Source organism: Pantherophis guttatus, chromosome 13, assembly GCF_059756535.1.
Source record: "Pantherophis guttatus breed Tessera chromosome 13, ASM5975653v1, whole genome shotgun sequence".
Classification (NCBI taxonomy): Eukaryota; Metazoa; Chordata; class Lepidosauria; order Squamata; family Colubridae; genus Pantherophis; species Pantherophis guttatus.
In genome coordinates, this window is record NC_142075.1 from 15,620,306 (window position 1) to 15,646,211 (window position 25,906).

At 42.9% G+C, this 25,906-nt stretch overlaps 1 protein-coding gene across 5 annotated transcripts in view; it reads left to right on the top strand.

The window, feature by feature from the left end:
• CEMIP (cell migration inducing hyaluronidase 1) overlaps positions 1–25,906 on the top strand; it is a 153,523-nt gene that overhangs the window by 112,148 nt on the left and 15,469 nt on the right. For all 5 annotated transcript variants that reach the window (XM_087877924.1, XM_087877920.1, XM_087877923.1 and 2 more), the window contains 8 exons: positions 5,313–5,488; positions 7,019–7,228; positions 13,965–14,170; positions 15,264–15,333; positions 15,992–16,120; positions 16,857–16,942; positions 18,062–18,193; positions 24,947–24,982. In XM_087877924.1, coding sequence (XP_087734050.1) covers positions 5,313–5,488; positions 7,019–7,228; positions 13,965–14,170; positions 15,264–15,333; positions 15,992–16,120; positions 16,857–16,942; positions 18,062–18,193; positions 24,947–24,982 — 1,045 coding nt within the window. The remainder of the gene's footprint in view (positions 1–5,312; positions 5,489–7,018; positions 7,229–13,964; positions 14,171–15,263; positions 15,334–15,991; positions 16,121–16,856; positions 16,943–18,061; positions 18,194–24,946; positions 24,983–25,906) is intronic.

The following is a 25,906-nucleotide window of genomic DNA, read 5'->3' on the forward strand; positions in this document are numbered from 1 at the left end:
TCAGATCTGGGGAGAATCGTAGGTGGACAGAAATGATGCAATGCCCCTTTTTCATGTAAGAGATAAAACGGCAAATAAATTGGCAGGCAAAATGAGTCTGGTTTTTATGGAGGGCTGTTCTGTTTCCTGTTTGGCTTTGCAGATATCTAGGACTCTGAACTGGGTGACACAAAATGGATTATCCATAGATTTCTTCGAAGGTTTACCTTAAATCCATGGGAATCCTAATAGTGTGTAGAAAGTGTATGGGATGTCTGAAGTCAGATGGAAGGTTTACATGCCTCAATTTTCTACTGTGTCTTCTTTAAGAAGGAATAATGCCAGTTTAGGGGGGGACGTAGTGGCCTAGCGGTTAAGGCTTGTTGACCAGAAGGTTGGCAGTTCGAGACCCAAGTACCACATGATGGGGTGAGCTCCTGTTCCTTGCTCCAGCTCCTGCCCTCCTACAGTCTGAAAGCATGCAAATGCAAGTATATAAATAGGTACCACTTTGATGGGAAGATAATAGCATTCCTTAGATTCAGCATATAGTCATGCCAACCACATGACCATGGAAGCATCTTCAGACAATGCTTGGCTCTCTTGGCTAGGGAAAGGAGATGCATCTAGGATCAGACACAACTGGACAGGGGAAACTTTTACATTTTTTTAAAATAGCAGTTTTGCCCTTCAGAACAGGTTGAAGTTCAAGACACATCCATAGTTGTGTTCACTCAACATACTGAAGGAAATCTAGTTTAGCAGATCCATTTGCACCCAATTCTTCATTTAGATGGAGAGCTTTGTGGCTGGGCATATTGTGAGAATTCGGCTCATATGGTTGGCTTATCATTCATTGCCTTGTGAAAATAGATTAGTTTGGAAACCAGGTTAAGACATGATCATGCAATGAATGCAGACGGGTAGATAGGAAGTAAAGCAAGCAATGAGTAGCGCTTATTATAAAGATAAATATCTGAAATGTTTTGATTACTATGAGCTACTTCCTCAGAATGTGTGGTTCAGAAAATTCCATACTAGGATGGCACGTCTCCAGATGGATAATTTTAAAAACTTTTTTAAAAATTGATTTATGTTCCGGCCTGAAGTTTCACAGCAACATGCCTTTTGCAAAAGCCTTGTGTGATATCATGCTCCGGATCTTCGAAAGTTGTTCCTAAAAAGTTATTTTTAGTTTGATGAAAGAAGAAAGCGATGAAGTACCTGACTGGAGAATCCTCACCTTAATGATATTTAATTTTAACAAATTAAATGCAAACCGGGCCAATCTTTAATTTTGTCTGGTCCAAACCACTGCTTTTGTAGAGTATGATTACTGGAATACCACTCCAAGGCTAAATTTCGATCTTCAGCCTGGGGAAAGCGATGCATCCCTCTAACTTATCTTCTCAGATTCTCCAAATGCAAAATCTTTTACGTGCATTTTTTTTAAAAAAAAATTAGCAGCTATTAATCTAAATTGCTTAAGAATAAACCTTTGAGGAAGTCTATTAATAATATACACACCAGCCAGGTCTATATAGCGCAAAGTAAGTGTCCTGCATATGGACAAATCTCATCCTCCAGAATTTCCTAGCTGGACTGGCCAATCCCTCGAGAATTCTGCAAGGGATTGGTGAAATCCAATAAGTTTTTTGCACCATCAGAAGATTTAAATACATCTGCAGATCTTTTACAGATCTTGGAAATACCAAAGTGAAATTGCTTGATCTTCTGCATTCACAGGAAAGGCTTTTCTGGTGTACCGGGCTTCACCCTTAAATATAAGAGCTTGCTGTTCTGGATAAGATAATTTTTGTCTCATTGTGTACTGTATAGTTGGCAGCTTCCTGCGACTATTATCTAATGCAAATTGGCCTGTCTTTGATGTGTGTTTCTCAATGTTATGTGCATAAGAGTCCTGCCGTTGTAGGTTTCTTCTGCATTATTCATGTAAAACTTTTCTTGGAATCCTGTGACTTCTGGCTCTCTCTCTTCTCCCAGGCAAGTGGGTTGAGCCACATTTAAAATGCCAAGATTGTGCTGCCCAAAATTTAAGGCCAAAAAACCACTGATAACTGACACGATGCTATCAGATACAATCAGATCAAAACACAAATTGCTTTTCAGCAGCTGTTACTGAATAAATTAAGATTCTACTCCTTTCTTTAAGACCAAGTATGAATAGTTCAAAACAACCCACTTGCATGGAACAACCAGACCAAAAACCTGAATAACAGAGTTGGAAGGAACCTTAGAGGTCTTCTAGTCCAACCCCTTGGACAAGCAGGAAACCCTATATCATGTCAGATAAATAGCTGTCCAATCTCTTCTTAAAATCCTCTGGTGTTTGAGTACCCACAGCTTCTAAAGACAAGCCTGATTAATTGTTGTCACTGTCAGGAAATTTTTCCTTAGTTCTAGTTTCTTAGTTCTAATTTCCATCCATTGCTTCTTGTCCTGCCTTCAGGTGCTTTGGAGAATAGATTGATCCCCTCTTCTTTGTGGCACATTTTCTTTCTGCAGGACACACACATTTTGAAATGTGAAGTCTGGGGAAACGTTTAGGAAGGAAATTAATATTTTGCCCTCATTATTTTCCCTTTCCTTCTGATTCAATTCTTTCAGCAAAAGCCTTTAAGTAGTAAAAAATGCTTCCTTCCGCTTTTCTTTTGCATTCACCTCTTTAATCAGTTCTTTCAGAGGTGATCTTAATAAGCAGGAGCCACACATATTTTGTGTAAAAATATTTAATAACCCATTATGGATCAATTTCCTTTTATTCTAAGAAAAAAAACATCAAGCTATAAGGCCTTGAGTGATGCAGATTTTACAAAACCTGCAGAATATTGAAAAATCTCTCCATGCTACTTCATGAGTGTTGTTTTGTGTATCATGAATTACATGTCATTTATTCCATTCAACATTTAATCTGAATATTGAAACAACGTGAGATTCCGTGCAGATCTCAGCTAAGCAGAAGGCTTGAATTGGTCTTCAAGGACGAAGAAACAAAAACAAAACTAGAGGCATAATTATAAAGAGCCTTAAGTCAGATCCAGGAGAAATGCAAACACACCATCTCTCTCCAGCTATTTCTCGTGGGTATCCAAAGCTGCTCATAGATGTGGTCGGATTATTTAATGCAGGACACCGTGCACAGTTCTAGCTACCGCTCTGATGGCATCACTTCTAAATAAACTCGTTTTTGCTGCGGGTACATTTGCCATCAAACAAGGCAATTCCTTTAAAGTTAATGGCTGTGGTAATAAACATGGCATCACCGTTTCTGAAGGAGAAAAACATACCTAGCCAAACTTAACCTCAAACCACCCGTAGTTGTTTCCTTATCTCGGATCATGTCAAATCAGCAAAAAAGCACTTTGTGTAAACAACGTCCATACATGATGAGATGTCAAGGAACCTCTTGCTACACATTCAACATTCTTGCCACAACATTCTTAGCAGGTCTGGGCAGAGAACTCATGAAAGCTGAAGCCAGAATAAAAAATATTTGCAGCTTCCAGGTGGATGTTTTATAATTCACTTCTCTGGATCAGGGCGGTGGGTGTCTGAGCAAAGAACCATCATCCAAAGAGAACAGATTGCTTGAGATGTTTTTGAACTTTTGGCATCATTCATTCAGATAGAGTTTTGGGGTAGTTATTATTGTTGTTTTTTTTAAAAAAAACATCTTGTTATCCTGCAAGCAAAGTCACACAAAACTCACTGGTCCCGGTTGCCATGGAAGTACAGATAAGTCCTTGAGTTGTAACTATTCATTTGGTGACCATTTAAAGTTGCGATGGTAATGAAAAACGGTGACAGTTTTTCAAACTTCACGACCGTGGTCCCGTGATCAAAATTTGGATGCTTGGAAACTGGCATGTACTTGTGACGGATGCAATGTCCTGGGATCATGTGATCACATTACGTGACCTTCTGAGAAGCAGAGTCAATGAAGAAGCCAGGTTCACTCAACAACGGCATCACTAACTTAACAATTGTAGTGTTTCACTTAACAAGTGTGGCAAGGAAAGTTGAAAAATGGGGCAAAACTCACGTAACAACTGTCTTGCTTAACAACAGATATTTTGGGCTCGATTGGGGTCGCAAATCCAGGATTACCTGTATAGAGAGAGGCAGAATCAAATAGTTATATGGTAAAATGTGGTAAGACTCTGATAGCTCTTCATGATCTAGGCATAAATCTTGGGGTTTTTTGGTGTGCGTATGGGTGTGTGTTTGGAAAACAATAAAGAGATTCAGTTTATTAAGAACAATGGATATGCCCATCCTTTGCTGCTTCTCGCCTTCTTCACAAGACATCCTCGCTCTTCCCAACTTTTAGAAAAGGTTCCTGGCCATAGCAATAGCACTTAGACTTATATACTGCTTCACAGTGCTTTCCAACCCTCTCTAAGCGGTTTAAACAGTCAGCAAATTGCCCCTCCCCCAACAATTTGGGTCCTCGTTTTACCCACTTCAGAAGGATGGAAGGATGAGCCTGGTGAGAAATGGCATAACCCCACTGTATCTTTGAAGATGCTTCAGGAGGTTTTGCGTTGCCATTAATTACCCTACTTCAGGAAAAACAGCTTGAAACTCTCCAGCTAAATGGACCAGTTCTGATCCACTTCCGCTAGTTCAGCAAATAGCAAGGAAGGAGGGAGAAGAAGTCCCATCCACCTAGGGAGGAGTTTCTCAACCTTGTCAGCATGTTTGCCCCTAACAATCTGGGTCCTCATTTTACCCACCTCGGAAGGATGGAAGGCTGAGTCAACCTTGAGCCGGTCAGGATCAAACTGCTGGCAGTTGGCAGATTTAGCCTGCAATGCTGCATTCTAACACTGTGCCAACATGGTTCAGGATCGAACTGCTGGCTATGGGCAGCTTTAATGCATTCTAACCATTGTACCAACAAAGAAGGAAGGAAGGAAGGAAGGAAGGAAGGAAGGAAGGAAGGAAGGAAGGAAGGAAGGAAGGAAGGAGAAGAGCAATAGCACTTAGACTTATATACCGCTTCACAGTGCTTTCCAGCCCTCTCTAAGTGGTTTACAGAGTCAGCATATTTGCCCCCAACAATTTTTGGTCCTCATTTGACCCATCTCGGAAGGATGGAAGGCTGAGTCAACTTTGAGCCTGGTGGGATTTGAACTGCCAAATTGCAGGCAACTGGCAGTCAGCAGAAGTAGCCTGCTGTACTGCACTCTAACCTCTAGCCACCACGACTCACAGGTTGATCATGCTGATCTATTTCCCTGTGAGCCTCCCTCATTACGTTAATCTTGTCCCCTTTGTGACATGTTTCTGAATGTTATATTTTCCCCTAGGAAAAGCCAGCTACCTTCACACAGGAGAGATAATTGACGGAGTTGACATGCGAGCGGAAGTCGGGCTGCTCACCCGGAACATTCTGGTGAAGGGAGAGATGGAGAGGAGATGTTACAATTATAATGCCCATCTGTGCTCCTTCTTCGATTTTGATACTTTTGGTGGCCACATCAAGGTACGCCATGTAGCTCCATTGGTTCACTTGCTTGGCTGAGAGAGGTCTTCTCCGTATCAAGAGCATAAAATAACACGGGAGAGATGGCAAAATTGACTGCTCTGCTTAAAGACTTTTGCTAGCTCTGTTTCTAACCCCTTTGGGACTTTTTCCTCGAAATGGAAAGACATGAAATTTTTAATTTTGGAGCTGGATGACCAGAACTATTTATGACTACAGACCAGAGATGGGTTTCAGCAGGTTCTGACCAGTTCTGGAGAACCGGTAGCGGAAATTTTGGGTAGTTCGGAGAACCGGTAGAAAAAATTCTGACTGGTCCCGCCCCCATCTATTCTCTGCCTCCCGAGTCCCAGCTGATTGGAGGAAATGGGGATTTTGCAGTATCCTTTCCCTGCCACGCCCACCAAGCCACACCCACCAAGCCACACCCACAGAACCGGTAGTAAAAAATTTTGAAACCCACCACTGCTACAGACGTAGTGTGTGCTATGGTTTACTCAAGTTCAAAGGGACATTCCATTTCATGCATGTAGCTGTAACGAAGAAAGTTGGAAGTTTTTTTTTTTAGTCGCCCTGAGTTTTCGGAGAGGGGCGGCATATAAATTTAATTAATTAAATTAAATTAATTAATTAAAATTAAATTTTCTTGTAGCTTTTTTCATCCTTTTTTTGTCTGTATCCTCCAACTTGGCTTTTTTCCCTATAATACAAAAGTGCCAATATTACCATCTTCCAGTCTGGAATGGTTAGAAGGCCCGGATGACAACTCCCAACCTCTTCAACCCTCCTTGTAGTCCAGCACATCTGGAGGGTGCCAGCAGTCTAAAAACTACAATTAACTTATATTATTGCAGCCTGAGCTCCAGTAGTGCTCAAATCCAGTAGGGTTTCAAATCCCGTTGCTACCAGTTTGCTTCTGCACATGCGCAGAGACATCCAGGAGGGTGGGCGGAGTCTGATCCGGGGTGAACCAATAGCAACCCACCACTGCTGAGCTCAATTCTTTCCATGGCTTCCAATGGACTTCTGGGAGAATTAAGTCCTTGCTTAATTTGTTTTCCCTTTAAAAAAATCCTCGTTATTTAAAATGACTTAATTTGACCTGGATCAGTGGTGGGTTTCAAATTTTTTTTACTACCAGTTCTGTGGGTGTGGCTTGGTGGGCATGGCATGGCTTGGTGGGCATGGCTTGGTGGGTGTGGCAGGGGAAGGATATTGTAAAATCTCCATTCCCACCCCAATCCAGGGGAAGGTTACCGCAAAATCCCCATTTCCTCCCAATTAGCTGGGACTCGGGAGGCAGAGAATAGGTGAGGGTGGAGCCAGTCAGAGGTGGTATTTACCGGTTCTCCGAACTACTCAAAATTTCCGCTACCGGTTCGCCAGAACTGGTCAGAACCTGCTAAAACTCACCTCTGACCTGGATGCCCCTTGACGGTGTGCAGTGGCTGTATGTTTATAATCTTACCTAAAGATGCAAGTTCAGAGATTTTCATTCCATCTTTTCACTGAGTTATCTCTGGTCTCTAGATTGGACTTGGATTTAAATCGGTCCACATGGAAGGCGTGGAGCTGAAGCACATGGGCCAGCAGTTGCTGGGACACTACCCAATTCATTTCCACATGGCTCAAGATGTGGATGAGAAGGGAGGCTACCAGCCCCCTACTTACGTGAAAGATATGTCTATCCATCACACCTTCTCTCGTTGTGTCACCGTGCATGGCTCCAACGGTTTGCTGGTAAGATGCTGGGATTTGGTTCTTCTATTGCTGGAAAGATGAGATGGTATCAGGTAGAGAGAAATTGATGGGTTTTCTGCCTTTGATCTTATTATGCATCCACTAAAGAGAGGGGACGGGAAGATAAAACTTTCCTTGAGATGATCTCAGCTGCTGCTGGTTTCGTAGACCATCAATATTGTTTTCTTGGTAACAATTCTAGATTGGTTGACATTTCCTTTTTCAAGGATTTCTTTTTTTTTAAATATCCAGTTCATTTGTTGCAAGGTGGGCTGCATCCTGCTTTATTTATTTATTTATTTATTTATTTATTTATTTATTTATTTATTTATTTATTTATTTATTTATTTATTTATTTATTTATTTATTTATTTATTTATTTATCAAATTTCTATACCGCCCTACTCCCGAAGGACTCGGGGCGGTGAACAGCCAAGATAAAATACAGATAATACAAATATTAAAAGTCCCTTAAAATTATTAAATATTTTGGCCGAAACAGATTAAAACACCCAATTTATAAAATCAAATGAATTAAAAATTTAAAAGAGGAGAGTTAGGCCTTTTGAGATTAGCCAAGCTATGTTCTAAGAATTGCCACTTGCAAGGTGAGTCTAGTGCAGGTAATATTTAGATGAAGGATTGATGATCCCTTTTGCATTCTCAAAACATATTCTAGGCTGTCGTGTCAGCCACGATGGGACCATTCCCCATTCTTCTTCTCATCAAGAGGCTCCCTACTCCATGAACTTTGTCCCCTTTTGGGGTGGGGGGTTAATATATTTAGAATGAATGAATAGGATAGAGCTGGAAGGGATCTTGGAGGTCTTCTAGTCCAGCCCCCTGCTTAAGCAGGAGACCCTATACCATTTCAGACAAGTGGCTGTCCAGCCTCTTCTTAAAAACCTCCGGTGATGAAGCACTCACGATTTCTTAAAGCAAGTTGTTCCACTGGTTAATTGTTCTCAATGTTAGAAAGTTTCTCCTTAATTCCAGGTTGCTTCTCTCTTTGATTAGTTTCCACCCATTGCTTCTTGTCCTGCCCTCTGGGGATTTGGAGAATAATTTGACTCCCTCTTCTTTGTGGCAGCCCCTCAAATATTGAAATACTGCTAGTCCTTCTTTTCTCTAGACTAGCCAAACGCAAAACCAGAGACACTACCAGGTAAACCTGCTGTCATATGTTGTATTCTCTGTTTGGAAGCAAACTTAACCTCAAGTGTTGAAAGCACCTGGTTAGGTCAGGCTTATTGGCTAGTTGCTTGCTGCCAAATTAATATATATATTAATTTGATTTATATGCCGCCCTTCTCCGGAGACTCAGGGCGGCTTACAATGCGCTAAGCAATAGCCTTCATCCTTTTGTATATTTATACAAAGTCAGCTTATTGCCCCCACAACTGGGTCCTCAATTTACCTACCTTAGAAAGGATGGAAGGCTGAGTCAACCTTGAGCCTTGGCGAGATTCAAACCTGCAGTAATTGCAGGCAGCTGGTCTTAATAACCAGCTTAATAACAGGGTGCCTTAAACCACTGTACTACCAAGGATCTTCTATTTATGGCTATTGGACTTGTTTTGCACCGTCGTGGATCGCTGATGTTTTTGTTTTGCCTCTGATAGCTGCCCCAGGTCATCACAGCAAGGTGGATCAGCATATCAATTGCTTAAGTAAAAATAAATTAAATACAAGTTGCAGGTGGCGTGTCTATGAGTCACAGGCACGAGCCAGCCTCAGGATGAAGGCCGCAGAGTTACCTACACTGAAATGGGAGTGAGCTTAGGCAAATTCAGTTGGGTTGGCTTGCAGATTAGCTCGCAAGGCATTCCCAGAGGGGCTATTCAAAAGGCAACTGGACTGTCGTGATTTTTGTTTTTCCCTTGAAAACCTTTTGCTTTTCATCCAAGAAGCTTCGAAACATTTTCAAGGGAAAAAAAACCAGAAGAAAGTATCTTTTGCTTTCTGAAAAGCATCTTTGGGACAATGATGACCTGGAGGATTGTGACTCTCCATGATAGATAGATAGATTGATTGATTGATTGGTTCGATTTATATGCTGCCCTTCTCCGGAGACTCAGGGTGGCTTACAATGTGTTAAGCAATAGCCTTCATACTTTTGTATATACCTGCTTAGTAGGGCTTTCGCCCCGCACCCCCAAGCGGTGTTCTTTTTTATACAAAGTCAGTTTATTGCCCCCACAATCCGGGTCCTCATTTTACCTACCTCGAAATGGTTGGAAGGCTGAGTCAACCTTGAGCCTGGTGAGATTTGAACTTGCAGTAATTGCAGGCAACTGGTGATACTTAACAGCACTTTAGTCTGCTGTGCCACCAAGGCTCGGTTGCAAGACTCTTGCAAGGAATTGCCCTTCTGTATAAGGAGAATTGCAACTATTTGGAGAAGCCTCTATTCCAGGGGTGTCAAACTCAAGGCCCGGGGGGGGCTGGATCCGGTCTGCGGGGTGCTTAGAACTGGCGCATGGGGCTGCCCTGGAAACAGTGAAGGACTGTCCCGCGGTGCCTCTGCCAGAGAAAATGGAACTCTGTTTTTGCTGGCAGAGGGCTGCAGGGAGCCGTGGCAGCCGAAAACGGAGCCCGGGAGCCCATTTTCACTGGCAGAGCTCTCGGGACACCACAGGCACCCCAACATGAGTGGTGTTGAGCTGGCCATGCCCCCCTGTCACCCCCCGAGGCCAAACACAACCCTGATGAACCCTTCAGTGAAATCAAGTTTGATACCCCTGCTCTATTCTACCAAAAGAACAAGGCTGCTCTCAAACGTAAAAATTCATCTTGCATTGGGTCAAATTACGAGTTCGTCTCTAGCCCGATGTTGTTAACACTATTGGCAGTCATGTCCAGTTTTTCCAGCCATCCTTGCACATAAGGTAAAGGTAAAGGTTCCCCTCGCACATATGTGCTAGTCGTTCCTGACTCTAGGGGGCGGTGCTCATCTCTGTTTCAAAGCCGAAGAGCCAGCGCTGTCCAAAGACGTCTCCATGGTCATGTGGCCGGCATGACTCAACGCCAAAGGCGCACGGAACGCTGTTACCTTCCCACCAATGGTGGTCCCTATTTTTCTACTTGCATTTTTTTATGTGCTTTCGAACTGCTAGGTTGGCAGAAGCTGGGGCAAATAATGGGAGCTCACCCCGTTACGCGGCACTAGGGATTCGAACCACTGAACTGCCATCCTTTCGATCGACAAGCTCAGTGACTTAGCCACTGAGTCATTGCGTCCCTTTCTTGCATATACTGAGGACCAAATTTTACAGGGATACCATCAGTGGTAGGATTCAACCAGTGTAACAATTTGTTTGCTGAGCGTGCGCTGAGCACGCCCATGCTTCCATGCGCGCTGATTGCGCACTAAGCATGCGTGCGCAGTCCATCAGAAAACACCATTAAAAGCAGTGTTATAAGCACTAAAAACAGCTGAGGCCCGGCAATCCGCTCTGCCGCGCCTATCAGCTGGGCTTCAAACAAACAAAGGTAGGTATAAGCGCAGGGGCAAACGGGTGGGCCTAGCTGACGGTTGGAGCGAACCGGTTCGCTATCAGCTGATCGTTGGACCAACCGGCTCGCCCAAACCGGACCGAATAGGCTGAATCTCACCCCTGAATACCACCAAATGGCAATCTTCCTATTACAGCAGAACTGTTACCAGCCTTTTGGTCCAAAGAAGGAGGTCTTTTTCAGCTAGTCTTTAACTACACGGATTGTCTGCACAGGCAGCAAACAGTGCTAATGGGGCAGTTTATCTGGTGTGAAAAATACCACATATAACTGAAACCCACCCACCCCCATACCCCCTACCCAGGAGAGTCCCGTAAATCAGTCTGGGCTTCCTGTCATCCATACCAGTTAAAATGTAAAACGTTGCTCTGGTTATAATTGAGGTTTTAAAATGCCCTGCGTTTCTGCTCTCCTCATTACTATCCTAAAGATTGTGGCACCCTGGCGAAACCTGCCGTCTTCGCATTCTGGCCCTGAGAGTTATGGGCAGCGATGTTGATATTTATGGCTGCGGGGGCCGCAAGTTCAGCCAGAAAACATTGATATGCTCTATATATGTAGTGGAAGCGGTCCCTGGGTGTAACATTTAATGAAGCCTGGCAAAGGGCCTGCCAAAGGGAAGAGGTTCCAGATGCATTGCGAGGCTGACCAACTGTGGCCGTTATTGCATCTGGTAGTGGGTAATTCCATTTTTAATTCATGGCTCTGGCTTTAATGGGAGAAAAAAAGCCCATCCCCGTTCCTTTGGCTGATTTTTAGGCATTGGCTCGTTTATACATTCTCTGACTTAAAGCCATGTCTTCTTTCGGGCACATGATGCTCGAAGGATTGAAGGAAGAGGGGGAGGGGGAGAGGGTTAGAAGAGAATTAAAGCCAGTATCCTGATCCAGTTTATAGCTATTATAATTTACTGCATGATACCTTATGTTGGTGAAGGAAAAGCTTCTTCTAAGTACTTGCTTTGTAAGATAAAGGTAGTACAGTGGTCTAAGGCACCCTGTTATTAACACAGCTGCCTGCAATTACTGCTGGTTCGAATCTCGCCAGGCTCAAGGTTGACTCAGCCTTCCATCCTTTCTAAGGTAGGTGAAATGAGGACCCAGTTTGTGGGGGCAATAAGCTGACTTTGTATAAATATACAAAAGTATGAAGGCTATTGCTTAACGCATTGTAAACCGCCCTGAGTCTCTGGAGAAGGGCGGCATATAAATCAAATTAAAAAAAAAAAAAAAAGGAATTGGATTCCTTTAGCTGCCATTGAACAACTGCAGGTATTTGTGTGGAAGTTTCAAGATTAATACAGTAGGTTCCTCCCCGCCCCCTACCCAGCCAGGCTTTTTTATAACAACATCCACAATGAAGCTTTGAGGGAGGCAATTTTGTCTAGTGGTTAAGGCACGAGGCTAAAAACCAGGAGGCTGTGAGTTCTAATCCTACCTTAGGGATGAGAGCCAGCTGAGTGACTTTAGGACAGACACTCTCTCTCTCAGACCAACCCACCTTACAGGGTTGTTGTTCTGGGGAAAAATAGGAGAGGGAAGGTGTGTTTGATAGGTTGGCCACCTTGAGTTATTTGTAAAAATTAAAAAAAAAGGCGGGATATAAACAAATAATTTCTCAGTGTAACAAGTGCAGCAGATATAACCCATCAGGAATAACTGATAAGCATCAAGACTGTGAGAAAATATAAATATATATATATATAAACGTCGCCAAGACACTTCCAATTTTATGTGGGAGAAAACCCGAATAACCAAAGACCTACATATATTGTGGCCCACCAGCGGTCTGCGCGGATCATGGCTGATCCCGATGACGAGGAGGCTGGTGTGGTGTGGTGTCGCGCCAGCAGCCTGCGCAGCCGGTGCTCGCGTCGGACAGCAAGGAGGCTGAAGAGGATGTGGTGCCAGAGGCAGAGACTCAGCCAGGGCCTTCAGAACCTCCAGAGGCTCCTTCAAGTGGAGAGAGCGAAGTGGAGGAGTCTCTCCTCAATGCTCGAGCATGCAGGGCTGCCAAAAGGCAGGAGTGGCTACTCAGGAGGAGGAGGTCTCCTCAAAAGTAAGGCTTGAGGATAATTGGCCACTCCCTTAGCCTATTTAAGTCACATGCCGTTAGTAAGTTTCTTGCTAGAAACAACTTGTAATTATCATCAGAGCATTTTTGGAAAAGTCTTATCATATCTTGCTTTCTGGGCTGGTTGCTAACCTTTGCCGGACTTTGGTTTATTCTTGCTACTTAATAAATTTGATAAGGACCGTTGGTGTCTGTCAATATCCTCGGGAATCCGGAGCTGGGGCAGAACAATATATAAACAAGGCATTACACTTTGGGACTATGTGTTGTCACTGTAATGTTCCTTCCAAGAAGGTTTATTTATTACTTACGTATCTATGTGGCAAGAAGGGAGATTAATAAATGTCAGCAAGGAGTGGGGGGTTGGAATCTGCAAATAGCTGAAGCCATATAGCATAACAGTGAAAACAAAATACAAGCCCAGCACAATATGTACCTAATCTTGGAACATCTGTAGCATAATACAAGAAAACTCCAAAATCTGCTGCCAAAATATAAAATACAGAAAGAGGACAGTATGTTTGGGGCAGGGTTTTCTGCATGCATCTAAAAATAACAAGCCAAGCAGATGTGTTAAGCCTCTATTAAATTTAATGTCTGAGCCTTCTTTTTTTTTAAAAGAAATTTTTTATTTTTAAAACAAACAAAACATAAAAATTCCATCATTCATTACAATTGCAAACAGTGTGTCAATTGGTTACAAGTCTCTTGTGCTTCATCCCCAAGTTCATATTTTACTAATTGTCTAATTTCTCATATTGTCAACCCAATATATATCTTTGTGTTATTAACCTCATTTGTTATCCAACAATGGCAATTATTCCGAAAAGAAAAAAAAATATTTTCACATATTATATTGTAACATACATTTTATGTATCATATTTCAGTTCCATGTTTTAGTATCTAGCCATTGATAGAATAAATCCCATATCATATAATATTGTTTATCTTATTGTTCTCTAATTTCAAATGTCAATTTACTCATTTCAGCACATTCCATAATTTTCTTAATAACTTCATCTTGCGTTGAATGTCTGAGCCTTCTTGAAGCTGTGTACTTCACACACTTTTGTTGAGAGGAAGGCTTGTCCTTGGAGCATCCTGGGCTCAGTTCCATCCATCTTCTTGCTGTTTTTGTCCATTCAGATCAAGGACGTGGTTGGGTATGACTCGTTGGGTCATTGCTTCTTCACTGAAGATGGGCCTGAAGTACGTAATACCTTTGATCACTGCCTTGGACTTGTGGTGAAACCAGGCACTTTGCTACCATCCGACAGGGACACAAGAATGTGCAAGACCATTACTGAAGATGCTTATCCAGGATATGTCCCAAAACCTAGACAGGATTGCAAGTGAGTAGAGAAACATTTCATTTTTTTAAAAAAAATTATCTCTGGCTTACAGAATGTTGCATGGCTCGCTGAGCATACAAAGAGAACTCATAACCAAATGAAATGTCCGTTCTTTTACTTGCATGAAATAGCCGCCTGAACATTGGGCCCCAAAAAGGCATCTTCCATGAGGAACATCAGACCAAATCAAAAACATTCAAATTCTTTTGCTCTCCAGTGGGAGAATAGAAGGGCACACCTAACTTGACCCAGCTCCCCAAACACGACAAACCCTCTGAAGTTAACTCAAAGATTCTTTTATTAGGAGCCCCGGCAGCCCCGGCAACAAGTTTCTCTTTCTGCAGGCTAACAAGTCTGTCCAGCTGGAACTTGTCTGCCACATCTAATAATCTCTGCCCCCTGCCTTTTATCCCCAGAGCTAGGATGGGGCTTTGCTAGCAGCGGTGGCTCTTCCATCCCAAGGATCGGCCCATGGATTTCCACTGCTCTCCTCTCCTCTGCCTTCTGCACATCCACGCATCAGGCACTGGACCCAGCTGTTCCTCCTCTTCTGCATCAGCCACCTGCAGACCTGGGGGCTGTTAACTCTCCATATGAGGGCTGATGGATAGCCTCACTCTCTCAGCCAGCTCCATTCCCTCTTCCCCCTCTGAGTTCTCAGGTTGCTTTAATGCCGACTCTCCCACGCCTCCTCTTCCTCCGATTTGGCTGCTGGAGGGGCCAGCATCCAACAGGACACAACAACATCTAATTCATCATTCCTATTAAAAATGCCTGGAAAACAAAAGGCCTAGCTATTATTTCGGACAAAGATTTAACTTTTCATTCATGTTTTCCATACTCTTTGTTGAGGCGGTATCACACATACATTATTTCTGGACGCTGGTTGAACTGGATAAAGTTCCATGTATATATCATACAGTTCCTAAATGCGCAGCCCACCAGAATCAAGGAAAATAATCCTTCTACTTATTCTAGATCATTTTCCACAGAAAATGCTTGGGTTTTATTTTATTTATTAAATTTATATGCTGCCCACCTCACTGTCAAGGAACTGCTTTCCTTTCTCATACTTGGTTATCTTATCCAACAGTGCCGTATCAACTTTCTGGCTGGCAAACCCACATAACAACCTCATAAATTGCGCAGCTGCAGGATCTGAAGTGAGTATGATGATTTTTGCTCTCGGGGAAAAATGTTTTCCAATGGGAACAAAAGTGGACTTGCCATTTGGGCCGGTTTATCAGGATGCAATTCTTTAATCTAACCTGGGTTGGGAATAAAACCTTACTAACCCTTCATCCAATCTGCAAATCATTTGTGTAAAACAGCCCTCTCGTTTCCTAAGTGACTGCGAGAGACCAGCCCATTCTTAAATTAATTCTTAAATGCACCCTAAACACATACAAAAAGTATTATTTTTAGGGTGTGGAAGAATGACAATAGATTTCCTGAAAACCATTCCGCAAAGATGTGTCTGGGCACATCATTTTTTAAAAGCAAATTTTCCAACTGAGAGTCCAGAGCAGTGACTTATGCGTAATTGCAAGATCAAGAGCTTCACCATCTTATTAAGCTGATCTTATTGAATCTTTGTTTGAGATTGGAGGATCCAAGAGAGAGAGTGGGAGAGTAACAGGCTTCAAAGGAGCTCCTTTGATGTTCTTTTGACATAAGTCTTGTTGCTATTGGAGGATGGATGGATGGATGGATGGATGGATGGATGGATGGATGGATAGATAGATAATTAGATTTTCCTTGTTTGTAATATCTCGCGTAATCCAGTTCTGCTTTGTTTGAAACCGTTGTTTTCCTTTGCAGGAAACAGGATTTTGGTTTGTGCTACATCACGTACCAACAGGACTTTCTGTCGGAATGTACCCACCTGGCTATTCGGAACACATTCCAATGGGCTCATTTTACAACAATCGGGCCCACTCCAACTACAGAGTAAGTCCACCTGCCGTGAAAACATTTCTTGTGGTTTAATGCTCTTTTTCCTCTTCCAATTTCTGAAGGAGAAAGCCGTCATTGGTCACTGCTCATATTCCCCTGAAATCAATGGCAAACTCTCCTGCTATCTTTAAACAAGGAAGAAAATATGCAGAGTCTGTTTTGTTACCTTTTGCTCCAGGGGTGAAATGCTATTGGTTTGGGCCGGTTCGCCAGAACCTATAGTAAAAAAATGCTTTAAAAAGTTTTTAAAAAAAGTTTTGACGATCCGCCGTGCGACAATCAGCTGTGCCGCGCGATTTATATTCACTAGAAAGCAGGAAATCCTGCTTTCTAGTGAATCTAGATCACGCAGCACAGTTGTCCCCCCACCTCCCCCAGCTGCTCTACTTACCTTTGCAGACTCAGAAAAGGTTTCTTACGGTGTGCATTCGCATGAAGCGAACCGGTAGCAGACTTCAGAGCATTTCACCCCTGTTTTGCTCCAAGGAGAGAGAAGGGGGGGAGGGAGGGAGAGAGAGAGACAGACAGACAGACAGACTTCTTGGAGTCATGAATTTGAGATGGGTGATAGAATGGAATCTCCAAATCAGGAAACTAAAAGGAAGTGTGATCCATTTTGTACCAGATAAGGCATCGAATTCCTTTGCTGGGGTTGATGTTGTAAAACACGCCCCCCCATAAAATATATTGAAGATATTGCTTACCAAACACCTTTCCTCTTTCTCCCCAGGCTGGAATGATAATTGATAATGGGGTCAAAACCACGCCAGCATCAGCCAAAGACAAACGGCCAATCCTGACTCTGATTTCTGGAAGGTAAACTGATTTTGGGGGCCTTGGATTTGGAATTACAGTTGTTGCTCCTATCCATGGGAAATTTTGCATGGATTTGGGCTGTTTTCTTGCAAAGAGGATCTGACCAGAGCTGGGTTTCAGCAGGTTCTGACCAGTTCTGGAGAACCGGTAGCGGAAATTTTGAGTAGTTCAGAGAACCGGTAGTAAAAATTCTGACTGGCCCCGCTCCCATCTATTCTCTGCCTCCAGAGTCCCAGCTGATTGGGAGGAAATGGAGATTTTGCAATAACCTTCTCCTGGATTGGGGAGGGAATGAAGATTTTACAGTATCCTTCCCCTGGAGTGGGGTGGGAATGGAGATTTTACAGTATCCTTCTCCTGGAGTGGAGTGGGAATGGAGATTTTACAGTATCCTTCTCCTGGAGTGGGGAGGGAATGGAGATTTTACAGTATCCTTCTCCTGCCATGCCCACCAAGCGACGCCCAGCAAACCACATGCGCAGAACTGGTAGTATAAAATTTTGAAACCCACCACTGGATCTGACCTGCCAAGCCACAAAATGTTACAATCTAGGAACACCTTTCCTACTCCAAGTCTCTGTCTTAAGTTCTCATTCCCTATAAGTTTCTAATCATCTTCAAGAATGGTGATTTGCTATTTTTTTTTCTCATGCATCTCCTGATCCTTGAAGTTCTCTATTTTTTTTTATTTTTATTTTTTTTTAATTAAAGACAAAAGACAAAACACAATACCACACCCAGTGTATAATACAAAATAGGGAGAAGCGGGGGAATTTTTTCTTCATCTTCAGGTCTTCCAAAATTCTCTTTGCATTGACACTGGCATTATTTCTTCCAAGTTCCCGATTGCGTAGTCCACAAATGGTTGCCATATCCTCCAAAATATATTTTCTTTCAATAGTCCTTTTTTGAATTTTATATCACACGTTAAATAAATGAATGGTTCAGAGAAGTTTGGAAAATTGCTCTTAATGATAAGTTAACTTGAAGTTCTCTAATGAAAACTAGGAGCTTGACTTGGATGCAGGAACTTGTGAGAGGATAATAATCAAAGCAGCCAACCTCGAGATCTTTTCCTGGGGTCGCTAATCCCCCTTTTCTTGCCTCTTGCGATTCCAGATACAGCCCGCACCAGGATGCTGACCCTTTGAAGCCCAGGGAGCCAGCTCTCATTCAACGTTTCATCGCTTACAAGAACCAGGACCATGGAGCTTGGTTGAGAGGAGGCGATGTGTGGTTGGACGATTGCCAGTGAGTCTTAATCTCTCTTCAATTCCATTTTTGCAGAAGCCGGGTTGGGCTAAATCTCCTTTTTCCAAAGTCTTTCATCTGGCTGAAATTTAGATGGAAATGAAAAATCAGCAAGGCAGCAGGCTTCTTGTTTTGGCCAATACAACCCCTGCTTGTGTGTGAAGCCTGTGTTGGTGCATTGTGTGCGTTTTGTTATGTACATCGGTGTGCATGCACCCTTTTATAATATGCCGCAGCAAAAGAATTTTAAACAAACTCTTCTTCCTCGAAAGTCCAATATAAGCATCTGGTCTGGTGCTTTTATTTAATGTGGTCGCCAATGCTTGCTAAGAATTCCAGGGCTAGGGAAGTAGACATAAGACAGTGTTCTTTGGAAGAGAGGCTGCGTAAACAATGCTCAGCGCAAAGCTCTCGTACAGATGGAAGACCGTTTCCTTATTTTGCTTTCTGGGAATGCTGGATGAACCCAATTACATGTTTATTTTTTAACGTTTTATTTACAATTTTTATAGCCTGCCCCAGTCCACAAGGACTCTGGGCAGGGACCAGCAAAAATCAGATGTCTCAGATTAAATCTTGAAGGTTTTAATTCTCCAGCTCTAGTCCTTCAACCCATCCTCATGCCAGAGTTGCCTATGCAAGAGAGGGCTGGTAAAAATAATAAATAAAAAAATTCAAGATGCTGGCCACAGCTATGAAACTGAAGCCGCACCCTTGTTTACTTCCATGAACAAGGGGGCAGGTTCATTTTCTTGGCTGCAGTAGCCATGATGACTTTCCTCGAACCCTCTGCAGACACCTTTGCAATCACTTTTGTCCAAGATGCAATAGTCTCCTGCCTTGGGCAGCGGGTTGGACTACAGAAGGCCTCCAAGGCAGTGGTGGGATTCAAATAATTTAACAACCGGTTCTCCACCCTAATGATTTCTTCCAACAACCAGTTCATCAAACTGCTCAGAAAGTTAACAACCGGTTCTCCCGAAGTGGTGCGAACCGGCTGAATCCCACCACTGCTCCAAGGTCCCTTCCGTCCAGCCCTATGCAGGGGTGGGCTTCAAAAATTTTAGCAAGGGGTTCTCTGCCCAGTTGCTGGGTGGGCATGGCCATGGTGGGCGTGGCCTAGTCAGCTTCCTGCACCACAGCGGGGGGGGGGTGTTTTTGCCCTCCCCGGGCTCCGGAAGCTTGTCTCGAGCCTCTGGGAGGGCGAAAATGGCCTCCCCGGGCTCTGGAGGCCCTCTGGAGGCCGGAAATGGGCTCGTTTCCAGCCTTCCCAAACTTCCGTTTTTCACCCTCCCTGAGCTTCCGCGCGTGTCCTGCACTTACCTGCATCCAAAACGGGCTGCGTGGGGACTCCTGGGAGGGGCGGGATGGGGTGGGCGGGGCGGGGCCAGCCAGGAGTGGGATTTGGGGGTTCTCCGAACTGCACAGAATCTTAGCTAGAGGTTCTCCCGAACCCCTGCGAACCCCCAGCAGCCCACCTTGCTCCAAGGTCTCTTCCGTCCAGCCCTATGATTGTACGACCGCTGCTTTAAACAAAATCATTCATGTTATTTAAGTTTTAATGCAGCTCTGCTCAAAGCTGACTCTCCAAGATTTCCTGTCTTAGTGAGATTCCACTTGACCTGGAGTCACCCCAAATTTCCAGGTTGCTACTGGTGTGCTCTAGAAGCCAAGAAGTGCAAGCAACTCTGGTGTGCTTGTTTGACACCGGAAATTGCCCTCCTATTCAACCAACAATGGCTGTGCTGACTCCATCCATTCCACCAGGTGCTTGTGGTTACTGTGGCAAATTGGTCTCTTAACCTTCCCCAGCCTAACATTTTCCAAATGTGTTAGGTCTGCAGTTGTTCGAAGTCCCAACCCTCAGAGCCACCAGCTGCACAAAGTCCTTACACACCTGGATCGGATTCTGTTGCAGAAATCTGAGCTTGGCGCAACACAACTCTGCAAAACACATGACTGTTGTTTTGCCTCTGAGCTGCAGTCTGTTTGTGTCTTGAAAACCGACCCTAAGTATTTCCTTCTCCGTCTGGTCTCAGGGCAGCCTGTATTAGTTTAAAACAAAACAACCGCATGTTTTTGAGAACTACGGATATTTTACCAAAAAAATTGTTTTCACATAGGCCTGCTTCTAATCTACACACAGCCAAGTATTATCTCAGATAAGCAAGGATTAATATGAAAACTGTTCCGTAGCATTTCTGGTGGTAATCTGTAACTGTCCAACGATCTACAGAAATCCGAAGTTAGTTTTAACAGCCTTTGCCGAAAGAGAAATGTAAGGAAAGTACTTGATGCTGGTAATTTAAAACACAGGTAGTTCTCAACTTACAACAGTTTATTTGGGACCATTCAAAGTTACAACGGCATTGAAAAAAGTGATTTATGACCTTTTTCACACTTACAACCGTTGAAGCATTCCCCCTCCTGCCCCCCCCCCCCCATTGTCACCTGATCAAAATTCAGATGCTTGGCAACGGACTCATATTTATGACGTTTGCAAAGTCCTGGGGTCATGTGATCAGCTTTTGCAGCCTTCTGACCAACAAAATCAATGGGGAAGCCAAATTCACTTAACAACCGGGTTACTAACTTAACCAATGGAATGATTCACTTAACAACTGTGGCATGACAAGTCATAAAATGGGACAAAACTCACTAACGAAAGATGAATATACTGTACATGTCCCAGGATAATAGATTGGGACTGCAGGATCCAATCTAGGTCAAATCTCACTTAACAAATGTTTCATTAGCAGCATACATTTTTGGGCTCAATTATGGTCGTAACCCAAGGACTACCTGTAGTATTATTATTATTTTTCTTCAAAGAGTGCACTGTCTTATTTTATCACTAGTTGCTCCTCCCTTCCTTCCATAAGAGATTTCACTCTAAAAATATCTCTGGGTGGTACAACTACAGGTTGACCTGTATCTTACAGTATAATTCTTATAACGAAAAAAGATTCTGGGAATTTGGTGATGCTGCCACAGCGAACTAACAAGTTGCCTTAAAATAGGCTTTACTGTTTGCCCATCCTACTCAGTCTTGGCAGTTGCATCTGGCAGTAACTTTCCATGGTTCGTGTAGAGCTTCTTCTCATCTCACCTGTAGCTGGTGCTTGTTTGTTTTTAATTTGCAAAGGCCAAGGCTTTTACACGGGGTGTCCTCTGAGTTGTATTCCCTCTCCATGCAGCTCTTAAACTTTTATTCGTTCTTAGAGTGACTTTCTTTCCACCTTTCTTTCATACACAGGGCACAGAATACTGTATCAATAGCAATAGCATTTAGACTTATATACAGCTTTACAGTGCTTCACAGCCCTCTCTAAGCAGTTTACAGAGTCAGCATATTGCCCCTAACAATCTGGGTCCTCATTTTACCCACCTCGGAAGGATGGAAGGCTGAGTTAACCTTGAGCCTGGTGAGATTTGAACTGCCAAATTTCAGGCAGCCAGCAGTCAGCAGAAGTAGCCTGCAGTACTGCATTCTAACCACTGCTCCAATGCTCCTGTGTCATATTTTCCCCACAAACACAAGTTTGTGATAGCCTGAGGGGGGGGGGAGTTCTAGTCCTAAGAAAGGACTAGAACTCACAATCTCCTGGTTTCTAGCTCAGCACCTAATCACAATTCTAAGCCAGCTGTCTTGATAGTTCCATGTACATCTATAGACGTCAATCCTATTAAAACTACTTTAAATATATAATACAAATTTAGCTCTATTTTAATTGCTTATCCTCTTTTTCCTGCCTTTGCTTTCAAGTCACAAAAGGCAGATTCACCTTTTTGTTAATCTTTAGATTAGTAACTTCCTTAGAATAAGGACCTTTACTTTCTCCAGCTTCAAACCACAATACGAATGATGCTGCGTAGTTAATTTTAGTTCCTACTAGACAATCAATGCCTTGTTGAGTCATTGTTCCAGAGATACTTCTTTACCTAAATAGAAAAACAGAATGACTGAAGACATCCATAAAAACCCTGTGGAAGTAGGAGTGACTTCCGACTTCCTGCTGGCTTCCCCAATGAGTTTCCTTGTTGAGAATCTGGCAGGGAGCATCGGAAATCTCCTTCCCTTCTCTTCCCTTCTCAGCAAGCAGGTTAGTGGCTGCTGCTGGGAGGGGGGGAGGGGAGGGAGCAAGGGATTATGGGACTGTCAGGGAACTTTGAAAATGAAGATCACATGAACACAGCAGCAGCCCAGTAGTGCAATAGCAGCCGGTAGCGTGAAAGCAGCCACAACCTTCTCAAACTTCATTCCAGGGGTGAAATCCAGCAGGTTCTGGAGAACCGGTAGTGGAAATTTTGAGCAGTTCGGAGAACCAGCAAATACCACCTCTGGCTGGCCCCGGAGTGGGGTGGGAATGGAGATTTTGCAATATCCTTCCCCTGCCACACCCACCAAGCCACACCCACCAAGCCACACCCACAGAACCGGTAGTAAAAAAATTTGGATTTCACCACTGCTTCATTCCCTTGGTAGTTATGGGTCCTGAATGTTGGGACACATTCTGTAAATTAGCCCATTTGGAAACCTTGGTTCAAAAACTGTTGCCTTATGAGGCATTGTTTCACCCAGTTAAAAGTCAGAGACTTTTAGTAGAATATAGATTTAATACATACAAATGTGCCACAACGTGGTGAAAGCTCATCAGCATAAACAATATCATATATAGGCTTATTTCTCTTTCTTTTAGCCTTCGGGTTTCCTTTCATCCAAACAGCTCTTGTAATTGTATATTAACAACCAATTTGAATATCTCAGCTTTTATTTATTTTTTTTTTATTTTTTTCAAATCCCAAAAAGTTTTTTCCCCCAGCTTGTTAAGTTTTGGGCAGTGTTTATCCAGGCCAAGTTCAAATAAGTTTCCAGGTTTCATAACTTAAGTATTTTTATAGCTGTAGGGATCTAGCTGTTTTAATATTTTGTTACTGTACCAGAGCAAAGTATATTGCAATTTATATTATTTTTCAGTGCAGCAACTTGGGAAGGCAAGAGAGTAATTTGCTTTAAACCAGGAACATAACTTGCTAGCTCTTTTAATGCGATAATTTTAATTTAATTTAATAATTTTAGGGGGTTTTCCCATCTTTCTACTTCCCCACCCCCCAACTAAATTCAAATTTAGACCCACTTTCTGGTTTAAAAAAATAAGCAGGATGGAACCTGAATAGTACTTAGATGGAGACACTGGGAAATCCTACAGCTAAGTTAAACTGGAAAGTGCAGGTTGGCATAGTACTGATTAAGGTGCTGGGCTCGAAACTGGGAAACTGTGAATTCCAGTTTAGGAAAAATAGAATAGAAAAGAAAAGAATTCTTTATTGGCCAAGTGTGATTGGACGTACAAGGAATTTGTCTTGGTGCATACCCTCTCGGTGTACGTAAATGAAAAGATACGTTCATCAAGAATCATACGGTACAACACTTAATGATAGTCATAGGGTACAAATAATCAAGTCAGTATAAATCTTAAGGATACCAGCAACAAGGTTACGGTCATGCAGTCATAAGTGGGAGGAGATGGGTGATAGGAACAATGAGAAGATTAATAGTGAATAGTTTGACAATGTTGAGGGAATTATTTGTTTAGCAGAGTGATGGCGTTTGGGGAAAAACTGTCCTTGTGTCTAGTTGTTCTGGTGTGCAGTGCTCTATAGCATCATTTTGAGGGTAGGAGTTGAAACAGTTTATGTCCAGGATGCGAGAGGTCTGTAGATATTTTCACAGCCCTCTTTTTGACTCCTGCAGTATACAGGTCCTCAATGGAAGGCAGGTTGGTAGTAATTGTTTTTTTCTGCAGTTCTAATTATCCTCTGAAGTCTCCGGCTGTCTTGTTGGGCTGCAAAACCAAACCAGACTGAGTGACATTGTGCCAGTCACTCTTGCTCAGCCCTAGGAAGAAGGCAAAGGCTTCTGAACCCTTGCCAAGAAAACTGTAGAGACTTGTCTAGGCAGTCCCTAGGAGTGAACCTTGTCTTGAAGGAAACTTTATTGTAGTTCATGCTCTGTAATTGTCCTTCAACTTTATGGGGTGACTTCAGAATAAATGACCAGAGCCACAATTTCCCAAGAATGTAAAGGACTTGTTAGGAAAGGTCCAAGAGAAAGATTTCGTCAAAATGATCTGGGGGGTAGGTGAGTTGCAAAATGTGTGCGTTATTAAAATAGCATCTTTACTGAGTTCTCTAGGATTTGCAGCTTCTGTTATGTTTAATCCTGGTTGAAAAGTGCAGTGAAGGAAATAGTGATCTTATTTATGCCCTTATTGCTTCATAATCTAGCATCATATTGGGAGAATCAGGACTTCTGAATAATACATAGATTCAGTTTCTTTTTTAATGTTTTATTTGTTTTATTTAGATAACGTTCCATTTTTATCAAACAGTGTGTGGTCTGGGTACAGTTATTTTTAAACAATCATAATACGCATATTTGTTGTGGTGTTCATCAACATAATATTGTTAATGTAATAATATAATATAATAACAATAATAATATTTAGCATCATCTTCTTTATAGATTCAGTTTGAAAACCCTTTGTTTAATGAGTTTTCTTTTCATATCCTTGAATATTCGAAGAAGCTCGTTTAAGTCTAAGAAATCATGATTTTTTTTTCCCCACTGCAACAATGGGGGAATGTTACTGAGAACCAAGAAAGTTAAACAGCCTAAATGAATAATGTCATTAAGCACAGTCTAGAATCCAGTTCTCCAGATTAACCCAGGAATGTCTTTCTTCCTTGTAGGTTCGCTGACAATGGGATTGGCCTCACTCTGGCTAGGTAAGCATTCTTGTCTATGGAGATTCTCTGTTGTGACTTTTAGGCTCACTTAGTCATTACAGGACACAATTATTCTCATACAAAACTATTTTATTGTAACAGCTGAGAATTACTTCATTCCCAGCTTAGTCCAAATTAATTCCAAAACAAGTCCTTCAGAAAAAATCCTTTGGGCTTATCACAAACCTTTATCTTCTTTGGCACCCTGCCAAAGGCCTTTCTTGGCAAAGCCCCACAAAGTTCAAAAACAAGAGGCGCCAACTGGAAAACAGATTTAGCAACGTTGCTTTCCTACAAAGAGCCCAAGAGCCTTTGCTGCTCTTTTAAGCCTTATGGGAGGGGTCAATCATCTCCTGGCCTTACTCCTGAGTTGTCCTTTTTGCTTTAGCTGCTCTTGCCTTCTGGCAGCTCTGTGCATGCGTGCACTAAGAACAGGCTCCTCCTGTTCCTCTGCCTCTCTGCTGTCCAACTCTGGAGGCTCTGGAGTCCGCACATCACTTCCCGATGGCCCTGGCCCCATCTCTGCCTCTGACGCACAGCCCTCGTCTGGCCCTTCCCCTGACTCCAGGACTGGCCCATGGTCCTCCCTAGCCTCCTCACTGTCCGACTCTGCTACTAGCTCCACTGGCAGCTGGCGGATCACAACATTCTCAGCCATCCAGGTCACGGTTGTCCCGCAAGTGCTTTTTTTCAAAAGGCAACCGGACTTTCCTTGTTTTTGCTTGAAGACATTTCGCTTCTCATCCAAGAGGAACGGAAGAAGCTTATTGGATGAGAGGCAAAATGTCTTCAAGCAAAAACAAAGTCCAGTTGCCTTTTGAAAAAAAGCACCTTTAGGCAGTGGTGGGATTCAAATAATTTAACAACCGGTTCTCTGCCCTAATGACCGGCTGGGTAAGCATGGCTGGATGGGCATGTGACTGG